This window comes from Typha angustifolia, chromosome 15, assembly GCF_048772165.1.
Source record: "Typha angustifolia cultivar Huaian chromosome 15, ASM4877216v1, whole genome shotgun sequence".
Lineage (NCBI taxonomy): Eukaryota > Viridiplantae > Streptophyta > Magnoliopsida > Poales > Typhaceae > Typha > Typha angustifolia.
In genome coordinates this window covers 20,287,267-20,307,027 of record NC_133253.1, presented here as the reverse complement: position 1 = coordinate 20,307,027, position 19,761 = coordinate 20,287,267, and the positions used below count along the sequence as shown (strand labels likewise).

General features: G+C 38.6%; 2 protein-coding genes across 2 annotated transcripts; both read left to right on the top strand.

The window, feature by feature from the left end:
• The first annotated feature begins 418 nt into the window (after window positions 1-418).
• Window positions 419-7,603, top strand: LOC140778561 (uncharacterized WD repeat-containing protein C2A9.03-like). The gene is made up of 10 exons (XM_073123352.1): window positions 419-579; window positions 689-944; window positions 1,044-1,211; window positions 1,915-2,001; window positions 5,769-5,903; window positions 6,050-6,160; window positions 6,246-6,337; window positions 6,408-6,513; window positions 6,608-6,694; window positions 6,781-7,603. The coding sequence occupies exons 2-10, from the start codon at window positions 795-797 to the stop codon at window positions 7,189-7,191; spliced, it is 1,347 nt and encodes a 448-aa protein (XP_072979453.1). The 5' UTR covers window positions 419-579; window positions 689-794; the 3' UTR covers window positions 7,192-7,603.
• Window positions 7,604-10,071: 2,468 nt separating this feature from the next.
• LOC140777446 (ethylene-responsive transcription factor RAP2-13-like) lies at window positions 10,072-12,109 on the top strand. Its single transcript, XM_073121568.1, has one exon. The coding sequence runs from the start codon at window positions 10,730-10,732 to the stop codon at window positions 11,768-11,770; it is 1,041 nt and encodes a 346-aa protein (XP_072977669.1). The 5' UTR covers window positions 10,072-10,729; the 3' UTR covers window positions 11,771-12,109.
• Window positions 12,110-19,761: the final 7,652 nt, after the last annotated feature.

Genomic DNA, 19,761 nt, shown 5'->3' with positions numbered 1-19,761 from the left:
TACTGGGATTTTCAAACTTATTTTTTCACTTGAATTTTTGTTGCAATAATTGAATGAAATAAATGCTTTAATAGAAAAGTTATCTAAGAACGAGCGAGTTGATCAGGAAGAAGGGTATGAGAATTTTCTACAATAAAGAAAAGATTTAGTAACTATAATTACTCAGTTATATTCACAGTCCCTTGATACGTATAAATTATTTGTATAGTGATGTGAATAAAATGAAATAGATATTGCTCAAAAAATGCACCTGTAATGTAATGCATATACCGTTGGGTTGTATACGAGTAAAGACTAAAGAGTCATCCATTCTCTGGAATCACCCACGTGTATACGTCTGACGCACCAGTGTGCTTCGTGTATGATATTCATCATGTGCAGCGGATCTATACCACCCAATATATATATATACCTCGTCGGAGCTCGTTCGCCTTTCCCCTGTTTCCTTTTCTGCCGGTCCCAGTGGTTTCGATACCGCTGAAGATCGATACGCGTTTCGGGAGCTGGGCAATCGAAGAACTGAACACTGGCTGCCTTCACCTAGCCCGCGTTTCCCGCCGTTCTTTGCCGTATCCCGAGGTATGCTATAATCTAGGGTTTGTGGTTGCGATTCGTTTACCGAGTTTCTTGGAGGAATTTTTTTTATATTGATATTGTTATATCTGCGGAATCCGTCAAAACTATGCAGCTCGTCTTCTATTTTTCCGGAATTTGAGTGTTCCGTGTTCCAATCTGACACTTTGGGCTTAGAAGTTTGCCGTTTTATTCTAATTGGGACGGTCGGGAATAGTCGGATGGCGTTGTATGTCAACCACGAATTGGATCACATGGTGGAGCTCGGCGGTATAATTGGTTTCGCGATTGATGACGACCCATTTGAAGACAACGATCAAGACAGAGAAGGAGGGGATTTGGGCCTCGAAATCGAAGGGGACGACGAATTGGTAATCTAATTACGATCAATTTGAAGCAAAAACAGTTTTGGTGGGGAAGGCAGCATAATTTTATTTTTTTTCTAATTTCTGACTGTTTATGTTATTTAGGACGGCCATGCAACCGATACGTCAGCCCTAGATGCTCGGAATGGCAAGGACATTCAAGGGATACCTTGGGAGAGGATGAGCTTCACGAGGGATATGTTCCGGGAGATCAGGTTGGAGCGGTACAAGAATTATGAGAACCTTTATCACCCTCGGGACCAATTGGAGAAGGTAAGCTATTAATAGTTAGGGGGTTTTGTAAGATGAGCTGCTTTTAGTTTTTTTATTATAAGAAGATTTATGGCTACAGAGGATTTGGGTTTTAGGGTTATTTATGAGCAATTTGACTAGAATTGGAGTTTGTAAGAGTACTTGGATCTGCTGTCAATTTAATTTGTTGATAATACGATTTGAGCTTTTGCTAAATCCTCATCCCTCACTTTGTGAATAGTGGTAGCCATGATAGGTGAACTTACCTGAAGTGCCCCTAACTACTATAAAATATTTTTCACCATTGGTAGTGATTTTGAAGCTAACAAAGTGTTGGTGCAAATTTGAGATGGTTTTTTCTCCTAACTATTGTGTAATTTCCTAGAACAAAGATGTAAGGAATGCAATAAATCTTTTAATGAATTGCTACAAATTCAGCTAAAGAAGAATGGTTGTTGGGAGGACAATTCTGGTGAAAATTTATGAGAGCTTACAGCAAATATACTTGGTTACACCTAGTGCAATTTAAAAAACATGTCCATGGTTAGATCACTATGAAACACAGGCCTCATGGTTCCATTTATGACTGCACTGCCTTTTCTTCTTATTAATGTAGTATTCTAGTATATTGATATTTTAAGTATCAAACACCTTCATAGAAGACACAAATTATAAGTTGCTATTAGGTTTGTCTAATGGTTTGTTCCGTACCCCTTTATTACAGGAGTGCAAGCAGGTGGATAAAGGGAGCACTTTCTACTATTTCCAGTACAACACAAGGCTTGTCAATCCATCAATTGTGCATTTCCAGGTGCAAATCTTCTCCTGTATTTCTTCCAATTGAGTCGATATTGTCTAGCTTTGTGGTCTATGATTGGTTTATTGAAAGGAATATATTAAACAGCTTTATGTGGTGTAAAAGTTCTTTATTCTCTATAGGATACTTTGCTGGTCAACATACTATGGTTATCGGAAATTTTCTTAAATGTGAGTGAGGAAATGAAAAACATGGAAGTCCTAATAGGAACAAGGAATGTTGGCTGGTTTAGTTTCATTTTCTTACTGAGTACAGTATAATATGAAATCTTCTATGCAAATGTATTGATGTGCGAGTTGGGAGAACCAATGGCTATATATATTTAGTTTAGCAAATCTTAGAGGCCACTTATTTTGTTCGTGCTTGGGTATTTGTTGAAGTACTGTCGTACCAGCAAAAAGGATCTAATTCTTATGGATGCTAAATTTGGGTAGAAAGCTGTCTTCTTCTCCAGACTAGCTTTACATATTGTGTGGCAAGACATTTTTGTTCTTTATTTGAAATCTTATAGTTTTGCAGGTAATTTTTAAATTAATTATGTGTTACATGGCCATCTGATCTGTCCATTTAATAGGTTAATTCTCATAAAGGATAGCACTCCTGAGCATCAGTTCTTGAATTTTGTTAGGCAATCTGAATAGATTTACATTGGTTAAATGGCTTATCTAAGTCTCAGCTATTCTAAGTTTCTAAGTATATGCTTGTCATTGTAATCTGCTGTGAAGTTCCTCTGAAGCAAAGAGTTCTCACCATCCAAGATGTCTTTAAGAGCCATCAGACATGGCCACTCAAAATACGGGTGAGTAAGAAAACTAACTGAAAATGTGAGGAAACATGGGGGAACTTCATTAGTATTTTGCAGAGCAAATGACACTATTTTCACACTAGATCAATTGTTGTTTCTCTGTGGTTTTTCCAAATGTTTCTACCTGTTTTTCACTTGTCTTCACCAGCTTAGTTCTGTCTTTTCCTCTTTGCCTCTTTTTTATAGTCACGTTTCTTCTATGCAAGCAGTGTTTGATTCAAATTTTAGTTATCCTGGCTACACTTTCCCTCTTTTTGACAATGTTGTCTAACGTAGATTTCTTTTTGAATAGGTCTCTTGCCTACTATGTTTTACTTCATTTTAAAACTATTAGCTTCTTCAGAAGAACATTTCCTCATACTGAGGCAATTAGATGTTAACTCAGATATTATATGTTAGCACTTGACATCCTTTCATCACAAGCTTCAACACACAAATATATATCCTTGAATAGATGAAAATAGAAAATGAATTTTAAAATTTGTGATGGTTGTCTAAACAACTGTATCAAGTACTAGGTACTTCCAGTTGATGTTGCTTTCTAGACCTTGATACGCTTTTTTTAACTTATAACCATCTCATGTCACCCTCGACATCCATGCATTTTGGTTGGCAGTTAGTACTACTGCAGCAGGCTACTTTATAGCATGTTTTATCAGCATTAAAGCAATGTACTACATGATGTGATATGGACTTTCTTTCCATACAGCATAATGGGCTGTATACCATGCACTCGTTAGGCCTCCTGAATGCGTCTTTATTTTTAGGTGTTATAAATATTGGACGCCATGTTAATTCTTATTTCTGCATGATTTTGAAACTTGTATTTTGAACTGGTAATGCCATCTCTGGTATCATGGAAAAATAGTATACAATTTAACTTATCAAAATGGAATCTAGTTATTTTCCTATGTGAAATAAGTGTGCAATAATATGTAGCTTCCCTTTTCATTGGAAATATAATTTATGTTGAGTTAGCAATTACTTGGTAGTGTTATGTTCTTGTCTCTGCACAGCACACTTTGTTCTACCGATCTGTCTGGTGTAGATTTTAGACTTCACATCTTATTTGAAGTTGAATGAAGCATGATGTATTTATACCAAGGTTCCAAAAATCAGTATCGAGGTTGGGATCGACTGTCCGGAAAAACGATACGTATCGGCCGCCTGTATCAGATCGGATTATTTTAATTAAATAAAATTCTAAATATTATTTAAAAATATTAAGAAATTTTTAAAAATTTAGAAAAAATTATAAGAAAATAAGAAATAATAATTATTCACATATAAAGCCTAAAAACTAAAAAATTAAAAATCTCTTTTCCTCCCCTTCTTTTTTCTATCCCTCTAACTATTAGTCTGAAGTATCCATTCTTTTCTACACTTTCTCTTTCTTTCTATCTTTTCCTCTCACTCTCTCACCCTCTTTTTTTTTATCTTTTCATCTCTCCCTCACTCTTTCTTCCTTTCTCTCTCTCTCTCTCTCTCTCTAGTTGTTGCTGTCAGCAGCAGCTGTCCCTGTCTCCCTCACTCTCTTTTCCTTTTTCCCTCTCTCTCTCTCTCTCCCCCTTTCTCTCTCCCTCTCTCTCTCTTTCCCTTTCTCGCTCCCTCTCTCTCTAGCTGCTGACGGCCGAATGGCTGGTTTCAGTTCGTATCGGGATCGGCCGAAACTGGAAACTATAATCTATACTTGATCTCGTGCTTGCAAATCTCTGGAATAAATTAAAGAGTAGAAAAGAACATCTAATTAGGCTAAATAGCATTTGTTTGGAAAATTTTCTTCTTTGGTTTATCCAGACAACTTCCAGAATATTTTTCTGGTGTACTTTTGGAATTATGTCACTATAGAACAAAGGCCATTATTACTTATGCCTATTCGTTAGAGATTTGCAATCCTGGACATGGCATCTAATTGGTTCATCCAATAGCCTAGCATAATGCTGTCTTCATAATGCATGATTGCTATGCTTTATGAGATATAGAACTTGATACAGTTTGCAGCACAGTTTTTGACTTAATAGTTTAGAATTAGTTGCTGCGCGTTGAAAAAATGCCGAGTTTCTCTCCTTGACTCAAGGTATCCAAATATACAAAAGCTTCAAAGTTGAAAGTGTTGAAACTTGGAACCTACACGCCACTATACCTCGTTCTGTATGCTTTTGAGAATAATGCGAGCTAAATTTATGATTAAGAGCAGTTATTCATGAAGAACAGGGCTTAACCCAGTAGTGGTGCCCTTTCATTACTGCAAGAGGTTTAAAAGCATCAATAAACAGCTCCAAAGAGTTTGAACAGCTCTGGGAATCTTGAGTTTTATTTGGTAAATAATGTCATACCTTGACATCTCTTATGAAGATGGAGTTTTTTCTTGGATCAACTATTTTATCGACTGTTCCTTTTGTGTCATCAATAAATCATTAATCTGGATCCTTGTCCATTACAGAAAATCATTCCATTTCCATGGGACATGTGAGACCAGCCATGATCATCACTATTAGGTCCTCCACATGTGAAATATATCTTCATATGTGTGTATGCAATATATATATATAATTCGATGTTTTCTTTTTCTCTTACATATAAAGCCCCAGGAGAAACTTAGTTGCCATCATTTGTTTGCTTATCAACTATAATCATGCCCATATTGGAATCTATGCATTGTTTTCAGTGAAGGGATTTAGAACCCAAGTTCAGTGCAATTATTTGAAGGGCTATGTGCATTATGGTGGCTTTCAGCACTTAACTTTTGGATAAGAAATTGATGAACAAAGGCTGGTTTATTAAAATAGTCTTGTGTTTACATCTAAACCTGATACATTTTGGATGATCATTTAATAGGGGGAACTAACATGTTTCATGGCGGTTTAATCATATATATAATATGATGATATTGTATATTTTCCCTCCTTAAATTATGCAAATTGCAACCAAGTTTTCTGATTGGGCTGTCTTGCAGCTGAGGAATCTGCTATGGGCAACATCAAAACATGATATCTACATGACCCAGAGGTATTCGGTTAATCATTGGTCTTCATTGCAGCAAACTAACACTGAAGTACTCAATGTAGCTGGACAAATTGTACCAGCACAGGTTACTCTCTCTCTCTCTCTCTCTCTCTCTCTCTCTCTCTCTCTATATATATATATATATATATATATATACAAGCAGTGCATTTGGGTGTTATTTTTTCTTTTTATCTTCTTTCATCACTCAATTCATTGCTAATTGTTCTTCAGATGCACCATGGTTCTTTATTGCAATCTGTCTCAAGGGTCCAGATTAGCACAATGACTGTAAAAGATAACTTAATGGTAGCTGGTGGATTTCAAGGGGAGCTTATTTGTAAGGTGAAGTAGAATTTTGAAAGATGGCTTTCTATTCTTTCCCCACGTTTTGCAACACCTTACACAGCATACTATTGCTTTTTTTCAGTATCTGAATCAACCTGGAGTAATCTTCAGTACAAGGGTAACTGATGATGAGAATGCCATCACTAATTCGGTGGAGATCTATCAAAATTCAAAGTAAGAAGTGATTTATTGGTTAGCTAATCTAGGTATTTTGTTAAAAATGCAATCTAACCACTCTCTATAGTGGTTCTACTTCATTGATGATGGCAAACAATGATTGCCATGTGAGGATCTTTGACGTCACAAACTTCAACCTGATCAATCAGTATATATTTCCGTGGTCTGTTAATGTAAGTAGCATGGACCATCTATGACCTGTCAGATATAGTAGACTTTGGACTTCTCTTCTGTTGTTAATTTGGTGGTACTGGTTTTTATCTCCAGAGTACTTCCGTCAGCCCAGATGGTAAGCTCCTTGCTGTCCTTGGGGATGATGTGAATTGTTTAGTAGCAGATTCTAATACAGGGAAGGTAAGTGCATTTCTATATTATGCCACTCTGGTTGATATTTGTGATCAGTTAACCTCATCTTCTCCGTTTTCCTATGTATATTGTAGGCAATTGGAACTCTGAAAGGTCACTTGGACTATTCCTTCGCATCTGCTTGGCACCCTGATGGACATATCCTAGCCACTGGTAATCAAGACACAACATGCAGGTTGTGGGATATTAGAAAACTTTCGGAATCCTTGATGACACTCAGGGGAAGGATGGGAGCAATACGGGGTATTAAATTCTCGTCAGATGGGTGTTTCATGTCTATAGCACAGCCAGCTGACTTTGTTCATATATATGATGTTAAGGCTGGTTATGACAAGGCCCAAGAGATTGATTTGTTTGGGGAGATAGCTGGTGTGGCCTTCAGCCCCGATACAGAGGCTCTCTTTGTAGGCGTCGCCGACCGTACTTTTGGATGTCTACTAGAGTTTAATAGGAGGCACCAGTATCAGTACATGGACTACTACTAGTGATAAAGCCCATCCCACAGTGAGTGGATCCTTTGGTTACAGTTTAATTGGTTTGATTAAAAGCAAGTCGGTGTTATCACTAAGGTTCCTAGTGTTCTTTTAGCTTTTGAGAAGAGATGCTGAGGATTGCTTTGATATCGCAGTGCAGCACAGTAAGCCTCTTCCAGATGTCTGTAACGGTTATATGAAGGAGCTTTTCTTTTTACAGGAGATCCTCATTGTGCATTCTTTTCTTAATTTCCTCACTATGTTGGTGGAGATATGTTTCCGTATATCAATTACCAATGTATTTGCAGAATTTGCAAGCCTACTGTATATAGCTCCTGTCAGCAATTGTTGTTTGTAGATTATGCTGTAATATTTTTTTTTTCGTTTTACCCCGGTTGATAAACATGATGTGCTGATTCCTTTATTTTCTATTTTTTCTTTCTTTCTTGTCCTCGGGTTCTTGTTATTCTTCTGTGCCTTTCTATTTGGTTGACCACTATGTTCATCTAACTCCATAGATTTGCTAGAATGGATGGGAGCACTCAAGAATGAGATGGTAGCTTAAGCTATAGATCCATCGCCAATCGTTGTGTGTATCTACATATACATTCTCAAACCTAAAGTTTTGCGACACAATCTCGTGATTGGCTTCACAAAAAAATGTCAACAGAAAAAGGGCATCTTTTCCATTATGTGCTAATGTCATGCTTTTAGCAAAGGTCTACATCGCTTCTTTTATTGTTTTTTCTTCTCCCTTCATTTCTGGGTCACCTATCACAATTTTAATTGCCCTTTCTACTCCAATAATTCAATTCCATGACCGAGTCTTGCATAATTTTCGCTCATGAGTCGCATCAGATGCTGATGGCCGAGTTCCGTGATATTTTTTTCCATTCAAGAGAGCAAGAGGTGCACATATGAGATACGTGTTTAATTTTCTACATGACCTCCAAAATTTTATTTGTCCCATCTTACTATCGAATCGGACATTTATGCGGTTTTCATCTCCTTCTTTTCCCCCCCTCCTTTCTTGACCGATAGGAGCTTCGTAGAATAATTGGGCTAGAAATGCATCGTTCATTCCCAAAGCAAAGAGCTTCGGAACTCCCATCCTCGGAGATATCATCCATCACCTGCTAGTTCTTTAATAAGTGAACACTAACTCGTGAGATTAAATTATCTCACAGCTCAAATCTAGATGGTATTCATCTAACCTGATTCTACTTATAAGAAGAAGAATTTGTTTTAAATAAAAAAAAGAGAGAGAGAGAGAGAAGAGAATAGATAATTTCACAAAGGACGTAGTTATGGAAAAGAAGCGCAGCAATCTTGATTCTTGAGCAGAGATGAAGGTCCCTGTCTCAAGGATCGTCAGCAAGCTCTCATTCTTTGAAGATATCTACTCAGCCATCAACTAACCACGCAACGAATAGTCAGATCTCAAATGCATGCACCTCATCCAACACGATATGAACAGGCCATATGCAATTGTAGCTCAACTTAGCGACTTGAGTACGTGGGCATTCATTGGCCGGACACAATAGAATTCAAACCCATCATAAAGTTTCAATTCACATTTCCATTAACAGAGGCAACCAGAGACAGCACCCATGTGCTTCTCTGTTGCTTTTCTCAGTCCCACGCGGTTTATAGTACACTCCTCAGCCTGTTATGTTACACCATCACGCGTCTGAACGCGTCCCAGATTCCACCCAACCTACAAACAATAATAAATGTTACGCAACTACCAAGTACCAACAACAACCACTTTAACGTTAATTTTTAACCTAACCCTCTAATCTTAGATTACAAGACTAATCGTATTAGATAATCTGTTGTTATTATATACACCACAATTCCGTGCAACTCCTAATACCGCAGATAGATATACATACATAGATTTATAGAGGTTTTAAACTTATTTATTTTAATTAGCTTTTATATATATATATATATATATAATTAAATGGTTAGATGTATCGTATCTTTAGCAAATGATATTTAGATAAACGGAGTGGTGGCCTTTTGTCGTCTGGAGAGGTGTTACGTATCCGACGGCTTTGGCAACAAAGAAAGGGAAAATGGTTGCTTGAGAGGGAAGAGATCATTTTGGGACCCACACCTTTTTGACCAACTAGGCTTCGATTAGAAGTCTGAGGAGTTGGATTTGGGTCCTTCTCCATGAACCTAACTCGGGTTAGGGTACCGACGTTAAAGTTTAGAGCGGATCGCAGTGTTTTATAGTAAGCAGTAGATTAACGGCGTAATACATGTTGTAACTGTGTAACCTTCGAATGATGCGATTAAAATAAGAGTAGGGACTCGAGGTTAGGGTTTAGGGTTAGGGTTAAGTCTTTGGTAGAATAGATGCAGGCGTGGAAAGTGGAAGAAAGATTTTGGCATTTAGTGTATGCTTCCGTAGAATCCAAGGCTTCGCACGCGCCGCAATCCGCGAGCCCTCGTCCTCACACCCGCACACCTTACCTCACTCTTAAGTCTTTACCATTATCTTCCCTACTATCTAATTACCACTTTAATTACCTTAAGAAATATTTGAAAGGAGTAGGAGGCCCAGGAGCTAAGAGAGAGAGAGAGAGAGAGAGAGCAGTTCACCAAATGTGGTCAACATATCGAGCACCCAGTACTATGGCGACGCGTGTCCTGAAACTGACACCAGCCAGTAGCTTTCAGGACAGCTGCCTATGAACTAAGAACACGCGTTCGTCCGTGATTGGTAGGAGCTCTCTGATTGGCTTGGTGGTTTATTAAGATGACGATTTCAGGAAGGGGACTTCGCGTGTTAACTAAGAGGATAATTAAGTTAATATAATCATGGGATTAAAGAAGTAAAATGGAGGGCCACGGCGTTATATAAACACCCCATTAGTGCTCTACTTCTTCTCCAGAGAGCAACCTCCACCCTCAAAGCTTAAGCCACCCATCACCCTCCATTTCGGTGAGGCTGAGTGATCCCTTCGAAGCAAGTTAAAGGTATTGTTCTCTGGTCTCTTAAGACTCTCCTCTCGTGTCCTCTTCTCTGAATCCTTCTCTGCAATCTTTGTCTCTGTTGGAAGGAAAAGAAAAACTTGGTTTTGGAGGTCCTTTTTTGGGTTTATTAGAGCAAAAAAAAGGAAGTCTTAAAATAAGTTTTTTTAAAAGAAAATTTGTAAGGGAACCAAAGATTGTAGAACAGAGATCCAGAGCCCTTTTTTTTCTCTTCTGGGTTTTTAATCTTCTTAAACCATTAATTATCCTCTATTTCTTAGACTTTAATCAGCCAAGAGGGTTGTTTTTCAATACCCTTTAGGTTGCTTGTAGCTTCTTCTTGGTAGATCCAAAGAGGCCATCTTTTAAATCAAACCTCTTTCTTTAGATTTTCTTTTCCTTCTCTTAGCTTACCCATTTGCTCTTCTCTTGTTTTGTTTGGGAACCAAGTGGGTATTAACACTCTTCCACTATTTTTCTCTTTAAGAAAAAAAAAATAACAAAAAAAAAAAAACTCTCCTTTTGGATCTTTCTTCTACTCCTTCTCTGCACTCTATAAGATTACATGGCTGCAGCTATAGATATGTATAATAGCCGGTCAGTATTCTCTCCGGATCCCTTCAGTGAGGAGCTCATGAAAGCACTTGAACCTTTTATAAAAGATGCTTCACCTTCCTCACCTTCCCCTTCTTCTCAAATCACCACTCTTGAGACCAACCCATCTTTCTCTTCTCCTTCTCCCTCCTCTTCTTCTTACTCTTACCCCCTCTCCTCCTCGTCCTCCACCTATACTCCATCCTTCACTCATCAAAATGCCATCTTGGACTATTCCTCCCCCTCCACATCCACTACTACCAACATGGTCCCCCATGGTTTCCTTCCCTTGGATCACCTGAACCCAATTGGGCTCACCCATCTGAGTCCTGCTCAAATCCAGCAAATCCAATATCAATTCCATTTCCAGCAGCAGCAGCAGCAGAGCCTTAGGCAGTTACAGAACCAACCACACCACCGCTTCCTCGGCCCGAGGCCGCAGGCGATGAAGCACGCCGCTTCGCCGGCGGCAACTCCGGCGCCGCCGAAGCCGACGAAGCTCTATCGCGGCGTCCGGCAGCGCCACTGGGGCAAGTGGGTCGCCGAGATCCGCCTGCCCAAGAACCGGACGCGCCTCTGGCTCGGTACCTTCGACACCGCCGAGGAGGCCGCGCTGGCCTACGACCAGGCCGCATTCAAGCTCCGCGGCGACTTCGCGCGGCTCAACTTCCCAAACCTTCGGCACAGTAACGTCGGCGCCGGTCCTCTGCCCTCCTCTGTGGACGCGAAGCTCCAAGCCATTTGCCAGAGCTTGGCCAATTCGTCGAAACAGGGGACGGCCGCACTTCCCAATTCCTCCTCCAAGAAGGCCGCCGACCCCGCCCCCTCCGGCGGCGAACCCTTGCCCGAGTCTGAGATCTCCTCCGAGGGCGAGGACTCGTCGTCGGGGTCGTCCCCGGCGTCGGAGATGCAGAATCTGGACTTCAGTGAGGTGCCGTGGGATGAATCCGAGAGCTTTGTGCTGCGCAAGTATCCATCTTGGGAGATCGACTGGGATTCGATTCTCTCGTAGATTAGTATATATAAAATAGTTTGTGTTTGTGTTGTTATTATGTTTAGGTATTATTATTACTCCAGTGGCGAGTGCAAGTGGGATTTTAGACATTTCGCTCAGCTATTGTAAGAGGTCTTAGGTAGAAGGGTGGGAAATCTGTTGTTAGTGTCTTCAGTGTATGTCTTCCTTATTAATTATCTCATCTCTCCTCCTGGTATGCTGCTCATTTTTTCTTAGCATCACCAGTGAGTTATGTAACTAGGAAATATTGTTATGTTTTTGGTGTAATTGTAAGTGTCCTTTAAGCTATGTAATTATGTGATCTATTCTGTTATGAGTACTATTCTTTATGGTGCATGTTTTTATTGTTTGGTTTGATGAGGAGCTAATTCAACTCATCTTATTTCCAATTACTCTATTTTAGGGTCTCTAGGAAATTGAGAAGACAAGCCAAGTAGATTTTGCACCTCTCGCACGACTGCTCCTTATGCTCATAAATCTAAACAATTGGCATGCTAAAATTTGTATCTTGAACTCAAAAGCTATAATAACCCTCTTTCAGATGAGTTGCTAGTCACTCATCACCATGTAGTTTTCTGTAGAAACGAATTGTTGGCTCCTACCATCATCACAAACTTGGCAATCTCATTCTCAGGGGCCAAAAATATCTAAACCTTAAACTTAAAAATTTGCTCTATAATGTTCTTATTAATGCAAAGGCTTGTATAACAAGTGGAGTGCAAACAATGAAGTGAGAGGTTTGACTTGAAGAGGCTTGAATTACACTCAAAAGGGATAAGAAATGGACCCCAATATGGGAAGAAGCATCTGGAATCCCTGCAGGCTTATCTGTCAGGCCCCATGTTCTTCCCACTATGTGCTTCTTTTATTGCTCATCATCCCACTTGGCAAAATGATAAGGCAAAAGGTGGAACCCCCCAAAACCAACCCCAGGGCTCATCTCTTTTGTTCTCATCCTCCCTTCTTCACACACCTTCCTTTCAAAAGAAATCCTCACATAAAATCGATCTCTCGTTAAAATAGTGCCTGGGTTTCTATTCCTTGGTTTGATGTTTCACTGGAGCACGCAATTTAATTGCTAGGAAAAGCGTGTGAGATATGAATCTTGGAGGAGTGGGTGAAATAAAAGTAGAAGAAGAAGAAGGGAGACAAAGTCATTGGCATGTGATGCCTTTCACATTTGGAAGAACATATTCCTGGACAAGGGAGAGGAAGAAAGTGGCTTCTGGGGTCATTGTCATTCTTGCATCAGCCTTTGGTACACTATCATTTTGTCCACTACCATCTTCTTCTTCTTCTTCTTCTTCTTCTTCTTTTTATTTCTTTTTCTTTCCTCTTTGTTTGTTCTTTGCGTTTTCCTGCCAAATCTTTAAATTTGACAGGTAAGCTTCTCACTTTATTGGTACTAACTAACCTATAATCATGTTTAGCTTAATCTGTGTGCTGGCTTAACTCTCAAACGTATAAAACAAAATTACTTTTATTTTGAGCTTAGACCAAACTTTGATTGATTGGGTTTACATAGTATTAGGTTTGTCCTAAGTATTAAGCTTAGGTCATCTATAAACAATACCTTCCACTTACTTGGATAACTTTGCTTCTTCCAAAGTATTAATATATGTTTGGGCTGCCCATAATTTGTGAGCACGTCGTATTGTTAATGTATTGATCACAAATATTTGACGACTTTGATCATATAAAATTTGAGTGGATATGATCGAAATAATTAAAATGCTACATTTGACGGTTGAGCAGCTGTGATCAAAATAATTAAATGCTATTTTGACGATTGAGCAGATGTGATCGAAATAATTAAATGCTTTGGCATGCATCTAACGGCACCATTTGACCAACCCTCACACAGGGTTGGCCTACGATGGATCTCAATCCATGATTTGTGGGCTTTGCCCAACGCTGACTAGAAAGCCTAAAATTGGTGCCCAGCCCAAATACTTACTCTTGAACTAATTTAATTAGTGAAAATTTTGATAATTAGCAACTATTACAAACATATTATTAAAAATTGGCAAAAGTTGGCCCTCACTCACTCCATAATCCAACACGGTAATCCAATTTTAAAGAAAAAATTAAGTTTAATATTTAGATTGCAAACTTTACTAGTCAACATGTTTAACTCAATTATTAAATAATTATCTCAACATATTTAATCCGTTCATAACTTGGCTTGTTAACCTATTTACAGTAAAATAATTTGTTTATAATATAATGGTCCTTAACGACTTATAACCTGAACGGTTTATATAAATTTAAATAATTTATGCCATACGGTAAATTATTTAAATTATATAACTTATTCAATAAATGAATGTGTTTGTATTCAATATTTTCAGCCTTCAAACGACTAACGGGCTACAAATTTACTCAGAAGTCATACTATATTGCAAATCTAAGCCCAGCAAGAGCTGTGATCCACTACCTCAATTAAAGTATCAAAATCCCATCAAACAAATCAATAGTCCAATTTAACTGCATTGCTTAGATTGATTCAGAACCATAAGCTGAGGCTTTTCTAAATAATCCTAATATGATTGGTACATATCGTTAAGCCCAACTTCGTATTCCACGAGATTATAAATAAGTTGATCATTAATTTCAAATGCATAAATTAACAAGTTCACCTGTTAGAAAGTGGCATCAACCATATCGAGAATCTCGTAGTAATTTTTAGTTGCATCGAAATCGGTTACTAAACTTTGCTGCATGCTGCGCATTAATAGTATTCTGAAGCAAGTCTGTGGTTGCATTAACTCTGGCTGGACATTAATTAATTAATTACTTACTTAATTAATCACTCCACAAATTAAAGTGGAGTAGCCAACGAGATTGCAGCGCGGCCTAAACGTGAGGAAGAACGAATTAATAATTATCGATGTAGTATAAATTAACCCGGTCATAAACTAGCCTAAGATTTTAATTATTAGAACACACGTAGAAATATGGTTCAAACGTGGTGCCTTCTGAACCACCCCCCAGTCCGAAAGAAGAAGTAGACACTGACGACGCGAAGCTAATGAGACAAGGACGAGAATATTCGACTACGACCATATGATGATCTCGTGCATGCACGAGCACGTGACATGCATGGCCATTAAGATTCTAAACCTAAGCATCAAGCAACCCCGGCCAATGGCTCTCGTGCACCTTTCCAGACGTTAATTAAGGGTACTTTTTTTATTAATTTTATTTTTTAATATCACGATTATCACGCTTTTAAGGATCTAACTCGCCACATAAAAGTGTCAATTATTAGAGTTGATTCCATTCATAGGAGGAAGTTTCATGACAAGTCTCAAAGATTATGGAATGCTTATCAAGATCTCAATCCAGCCGAAATTGTTTTAAAAAAGAAAAAAGGAAAAAGAAAAAAAGAAATTCGAGCTTTCCGAAATGGAATATGGAATAAAGTGCAGCCGACCCTTAGCTCGTTTTATCGTATTCGATCCTCGTGATGGCTTTGAGTCATCAGCTAAGATCCCAACTAGCTACTACTGCAGCAAGAGGAAAGGGATCGGAAGCAAAAAGTATGAGAAACTTACAAGAAGTAGCTAGCTAGGGTTTGTGATTAGTTTGTTAAGATTTAGATTAGTGTATTGGAATATTCTCTGATAAATTAAAAGGTACACTTGGATGCGAGAACCAAGCATATATGTGTCACTCGTGGGGGTTGAATTCAATGTCCTCCCAAATGGTCAGGTGATGAGACTACTCTAGGAAGGTTTAAATGCTTCTGTTAAGAATCTAATGACATGGTCTAGGACACTAGCTTTAGGTATGTTTGGCTCTAGTGTATATTAATTTCTAGCTCTTATGAGCGTCTCACGTCTTAACACTACAATTAGAACAAGAACAAGGGATATAGGATATAAGCTAGTTTTATATAGTATATTTAAAATATGGTGACTCGTTAGAGCACCAAATCAATTCTCCACTTCAATAATCCAACCATTTAATTGGGTTCTTATATTAAAAAAAAAAAAAAGAGGAACAAAGAGATGTGGATGTGGGTATTATCTGATGAATAGTAATCTGGCAAGTTAGATATCTCTTAGTTTGCAAGTGGGACTTATTCAGCAACCAACCGAATAGACTCTCATCTCCTACTGTTATTTTAGTTGAGATAAGCTTCTGGGCTACCTCAAATCCTATCAAACACAGTAACCAAAGCATCGAGAAAGTAGGAAACTTGAGATGTTGATACATATGATTGATGCCTAGCTACAAATCCCGGCATGTCTACAAGATAACGAAGTAAAGGAAATAAAGGATTTGATCTTATGCATTCCAAATCTGATTTGATGCAGGGGATATTAGCTAGAAAGATAAGCCCTAGCTTTTCTTTTTGGTGCTCAACTTTTGCTTATTTAACTGCCACTTGAGATAAAAAAAGAAGCTGTTGGGATTAGGTGGGCCATCATATGGTGGTCCATGGACATGGCCATCGATCATAAACTCCATTTCGTTGAAGCATGCATGCATTGGTAGGGCCCCCCAACTGACGACTAATAATAAGCTCTAATTTTCTGTAATTATTATTATTATTATTATTCTTTGACGAACCATGAATGTTTCTATCCTCAACTAATTTTGTGATTCCACATCGTCTAACCTTATACTTTCTCCTATGCCAATGTCTATAATATAATAAGATACTAGTGTTACTTTATACATATCGCTAACTTGCTTGGCAGTGACAAAAAAGTGCATCTTATCGCCACATTGTACTAAGCTTTTCGTTACCAGAATCCATTCGTTTCATGCATCTCTCACCTCTTACGTATGGAAGGTGATGCTCGCTGTTAAAATAATAACTAGATGACTAATAATCTGAGATTTACTTTGTTCAACTCCTAAACTTAAAGACCTTAGAAATAAGAATCGTGGATAGATAAATATATATCATGGGACGTAAATAGCCAAACCAATTAAATGAAGATAATTTTAATACTCATTCAACTTGGCAACTTGCTACTTAAAATTCTCAACGTTCGTTAAGACAAAGATGGCATCACATTTTGACATCCGTTAAATAAAGATTCTGAGTATATATATCGTTCAGCACTGAAAGCATAAATGCTGGTTTACTGCATACTGCATACGCTTGTTTGTGACATGTGGAAAGAACCTTAGAACATTGTGATAATATATATATATATATTAACAAACAAATATAAAGGAAAAAAAAAAGTGGCCTTTGACTATTCCTACCTAATTCCAATCCTAAAAGAAATCCTGATCGAAGAGAAACGAGATTAGAATAACGTGTAATTTAACAGTACGTTGAACCGCAGGAACAGGTTAAGGTTCGACAGAGGGTTTTGGGCATCGGTTGACACGGCGACAAGTAGGCCACTATCGAGTTCTTAGATGATCCCGAGGAGCTCTGGAAACGGCAGCCACGGACTGAAAAGTTGACTCGTTAATCGAGCCGTAATAGACGGTTGGTCTCACTTATTTTGTTCGCTAACTACTGCAGTTACATTCTATAAAACCATCCGATTTGACTAACTAAAAGAATAATGGCGTTTTTAGTGACAAAAAAAACACTCTAGATTACGTTATAAAAAAGCAACGTTAAACTACGTGGCTGTAAACACGTGGCTCTGTGCATGATGGCGAGGAAGGTAGTATTCTCCGAATCTCACGTGCTTGTTTATTTATTTATTTATTTATTTTAAACGATTCTAATCTCTGTTTCTTTTAAGAAGAACCAATGACTCGATGACCCATAGTTTTAGATCCAAAGGCCACTTCTGGTATCATAACAAACATAACTATGAATATATATATTTATATTTATATATATATATAGCCGACAAGTTATTTTGGTTTGTCAAAGTAATATAAATTACCGGAAACCTACTCAAGCTTATGTTAGCTTATTATAAGCTAGTACATTCATGTGGCTATTAGGAAAGACACTTGACTTATGATATTGATTTGATCGTTGTCTCTTTCTTATTGGGGGTGTGTCAGAGAGTACGTGGAATATTACATTATTACCGTCAAAGATTAGAATAATTGGACGAGCTTGGGACTTAAATGAGCTCATAATTGAGATATAACACCTAACAACAAGTCAACAGTTGCTTCGAGTTTTTTTAACACTAAGTAGTGTCTGCACAATTTCCTATCACAAACTCTGTAACTTGGCAATAATAATTTAGCAACATATATATTCAAGTAGCTAGAAAACATACACGCATCTACTTTGGATATATATATGTACACACACACACACACACACACACACACACACACACACACACACATTTGTATCGTATAATTCGTTCCTATGGTTTAGCACTCCAGGAGCATTAGCTGCGGATAGCAGTAGAAGTAGTTGGGTAGCCATAGGTAGTCAGTTAGATGGCAGTGCACAAAGCAACAAGTAAACAATATATAGTAAATGGTCGGTCATAGAGATGGAGCAAGCTAAGGTCTTTCCAATTTGTACGGTGGATTATAGAGTCTAGGTGGGAAGTGGATGGGTTTGATCCACCTCCATAAAGTTGAACTGTCTCCTCTACCCATCTTTTACGTTATAAGACAACACAAACGAGCTCGAAGACAACAAGAGTTGGGAAGTGGAGAGAGAGCAGGAGATGGATGGATGACTTGGAGTGGGAGTCGGTTGGTTCCCCCACGAGGCCAAGCCAAGAGAAAGAAAGGTTTTCCATGTGGAGGAGAGCAGTATGGCTCCGGAAAATCCAAAACGTACTCGCTTTTGGACAGGTGGCTCCACAAATGCGAGTTTGTTCTGTGAGAAGTTAGAAGCCCACATGACACCGAGACGTTTAGTCTCCGTTCCTCGCACCACCGCCCGGCTTTTAAGACCGCAGACATCAAAGCACGGAAGTTGAGACCAGATATAGTATGGCTTTATTCTATCTTGCAATTACCCCCCTCGTATTAGTAGACAGAATTTTCTAGACCCTTGGCATGCAGACTCCAGGATTATAATATTCTTTATTAATTATGGGTAAGCGTATGGGTCGTCACTCGGCAATGTGTCACCATTTATACAACCAACATTGCCTGACATTGTCCGAGACATGCAAGAGAATGCCCGCCTTCACACTGACATCGCTCACATTTCCACCTGACATCCATATGACTGCCTTAACTTGGTCGGTTTATGTACACAGAAGTGTATTTAACGCTACTAGTGACATCAATTCCACTGAGGCCTTTCACGTAGCTTTCGATTAGCGGCACGCATTATACGCACTGTTAGCAGAGGTAGTAGTAGTCCTCGCTCCACTGGTGTCTAGTCATGTTTACGTAGCCAGACATAACACGTGATCAATAGCGCAAGGACACCTTAATTAATTAAGAAAGCTCTCAAACTCGTTTATGATGCACTCACCGAATATGAATGAACTGTACAGTTTGAGAGAGATGACATAAAAAAAAAAACTCTCTATTGGTTTTTGTGTCACTCAAGGTCCTACGACCACTCCACCGTTAATTAACTTACACCTAAAAACTCATTTTCGTTAATGTACTTGCTTCCTTGTCAAGCTAAAATACGATATATATATCTCACAAATAAACTGCAACGTAGGAAGCAACGATGCATGCCACATGCAATTTTCGTAGGATCCGCCCATATATTATTTCCACCACTTGCACTGTGAATCGATAAGGACTGTTGGATATACACAACGTGCAACCAAGTTGCTTATGTTTGGAGACCGACACAAAATAAGTCCAAGTTTGCTCCCCGAGCAGGATGGAGGTGCTGCTTTATGCTTACCAAAGTTTGCAATCCGGCGTATCTAATATAGTATAGTATAGCCTGTGGATACGACTTTTATGCGTATTATAAAATTCTTATTTCTCAGATATGGGTTGCGTGCCAAAAGCCAGTGACCGCGGACTTGAGAAACAATTTAGCAGCGTCGGAAAAAGTAGAGTAACGAATCCGTGGGTGGCGCCTACGTGCTCCGAACGCGCGAGGCCGCCCC

Excerpts from the sequence above, each read along its gene's own strand:
- LOC140778561 (XM_073123352.1), top strand. The coding sequence starts at position 795 with ATGGCGTTGTATGTCAACCACGAATTGGATCACATGGTGGAGCTCGGC. Across the intron at positions 2,002-5,768 it reads CATCAATTGTGCATTTCCAG|CTGAGGAATCTGCTATGGGC; the intron begins GTGCAAATCTTC and ends GCTGTCTTGCAG. Across the intron at positions 6,338-6,407 it reads GAGATCTATCAAAATTCAAA|TGGTTCTACTTCATTGATGA; the intron begins GTAAGAAGTGAT and ends CACTCTCTATAG.
- LOC140777446 (XM_073121568.1), top strand. The coding sequence starts at position 10,730 with ATGGCTGCAGCTATAGATATGTATAATAGCCGGTCAGTATTCTCTCCG.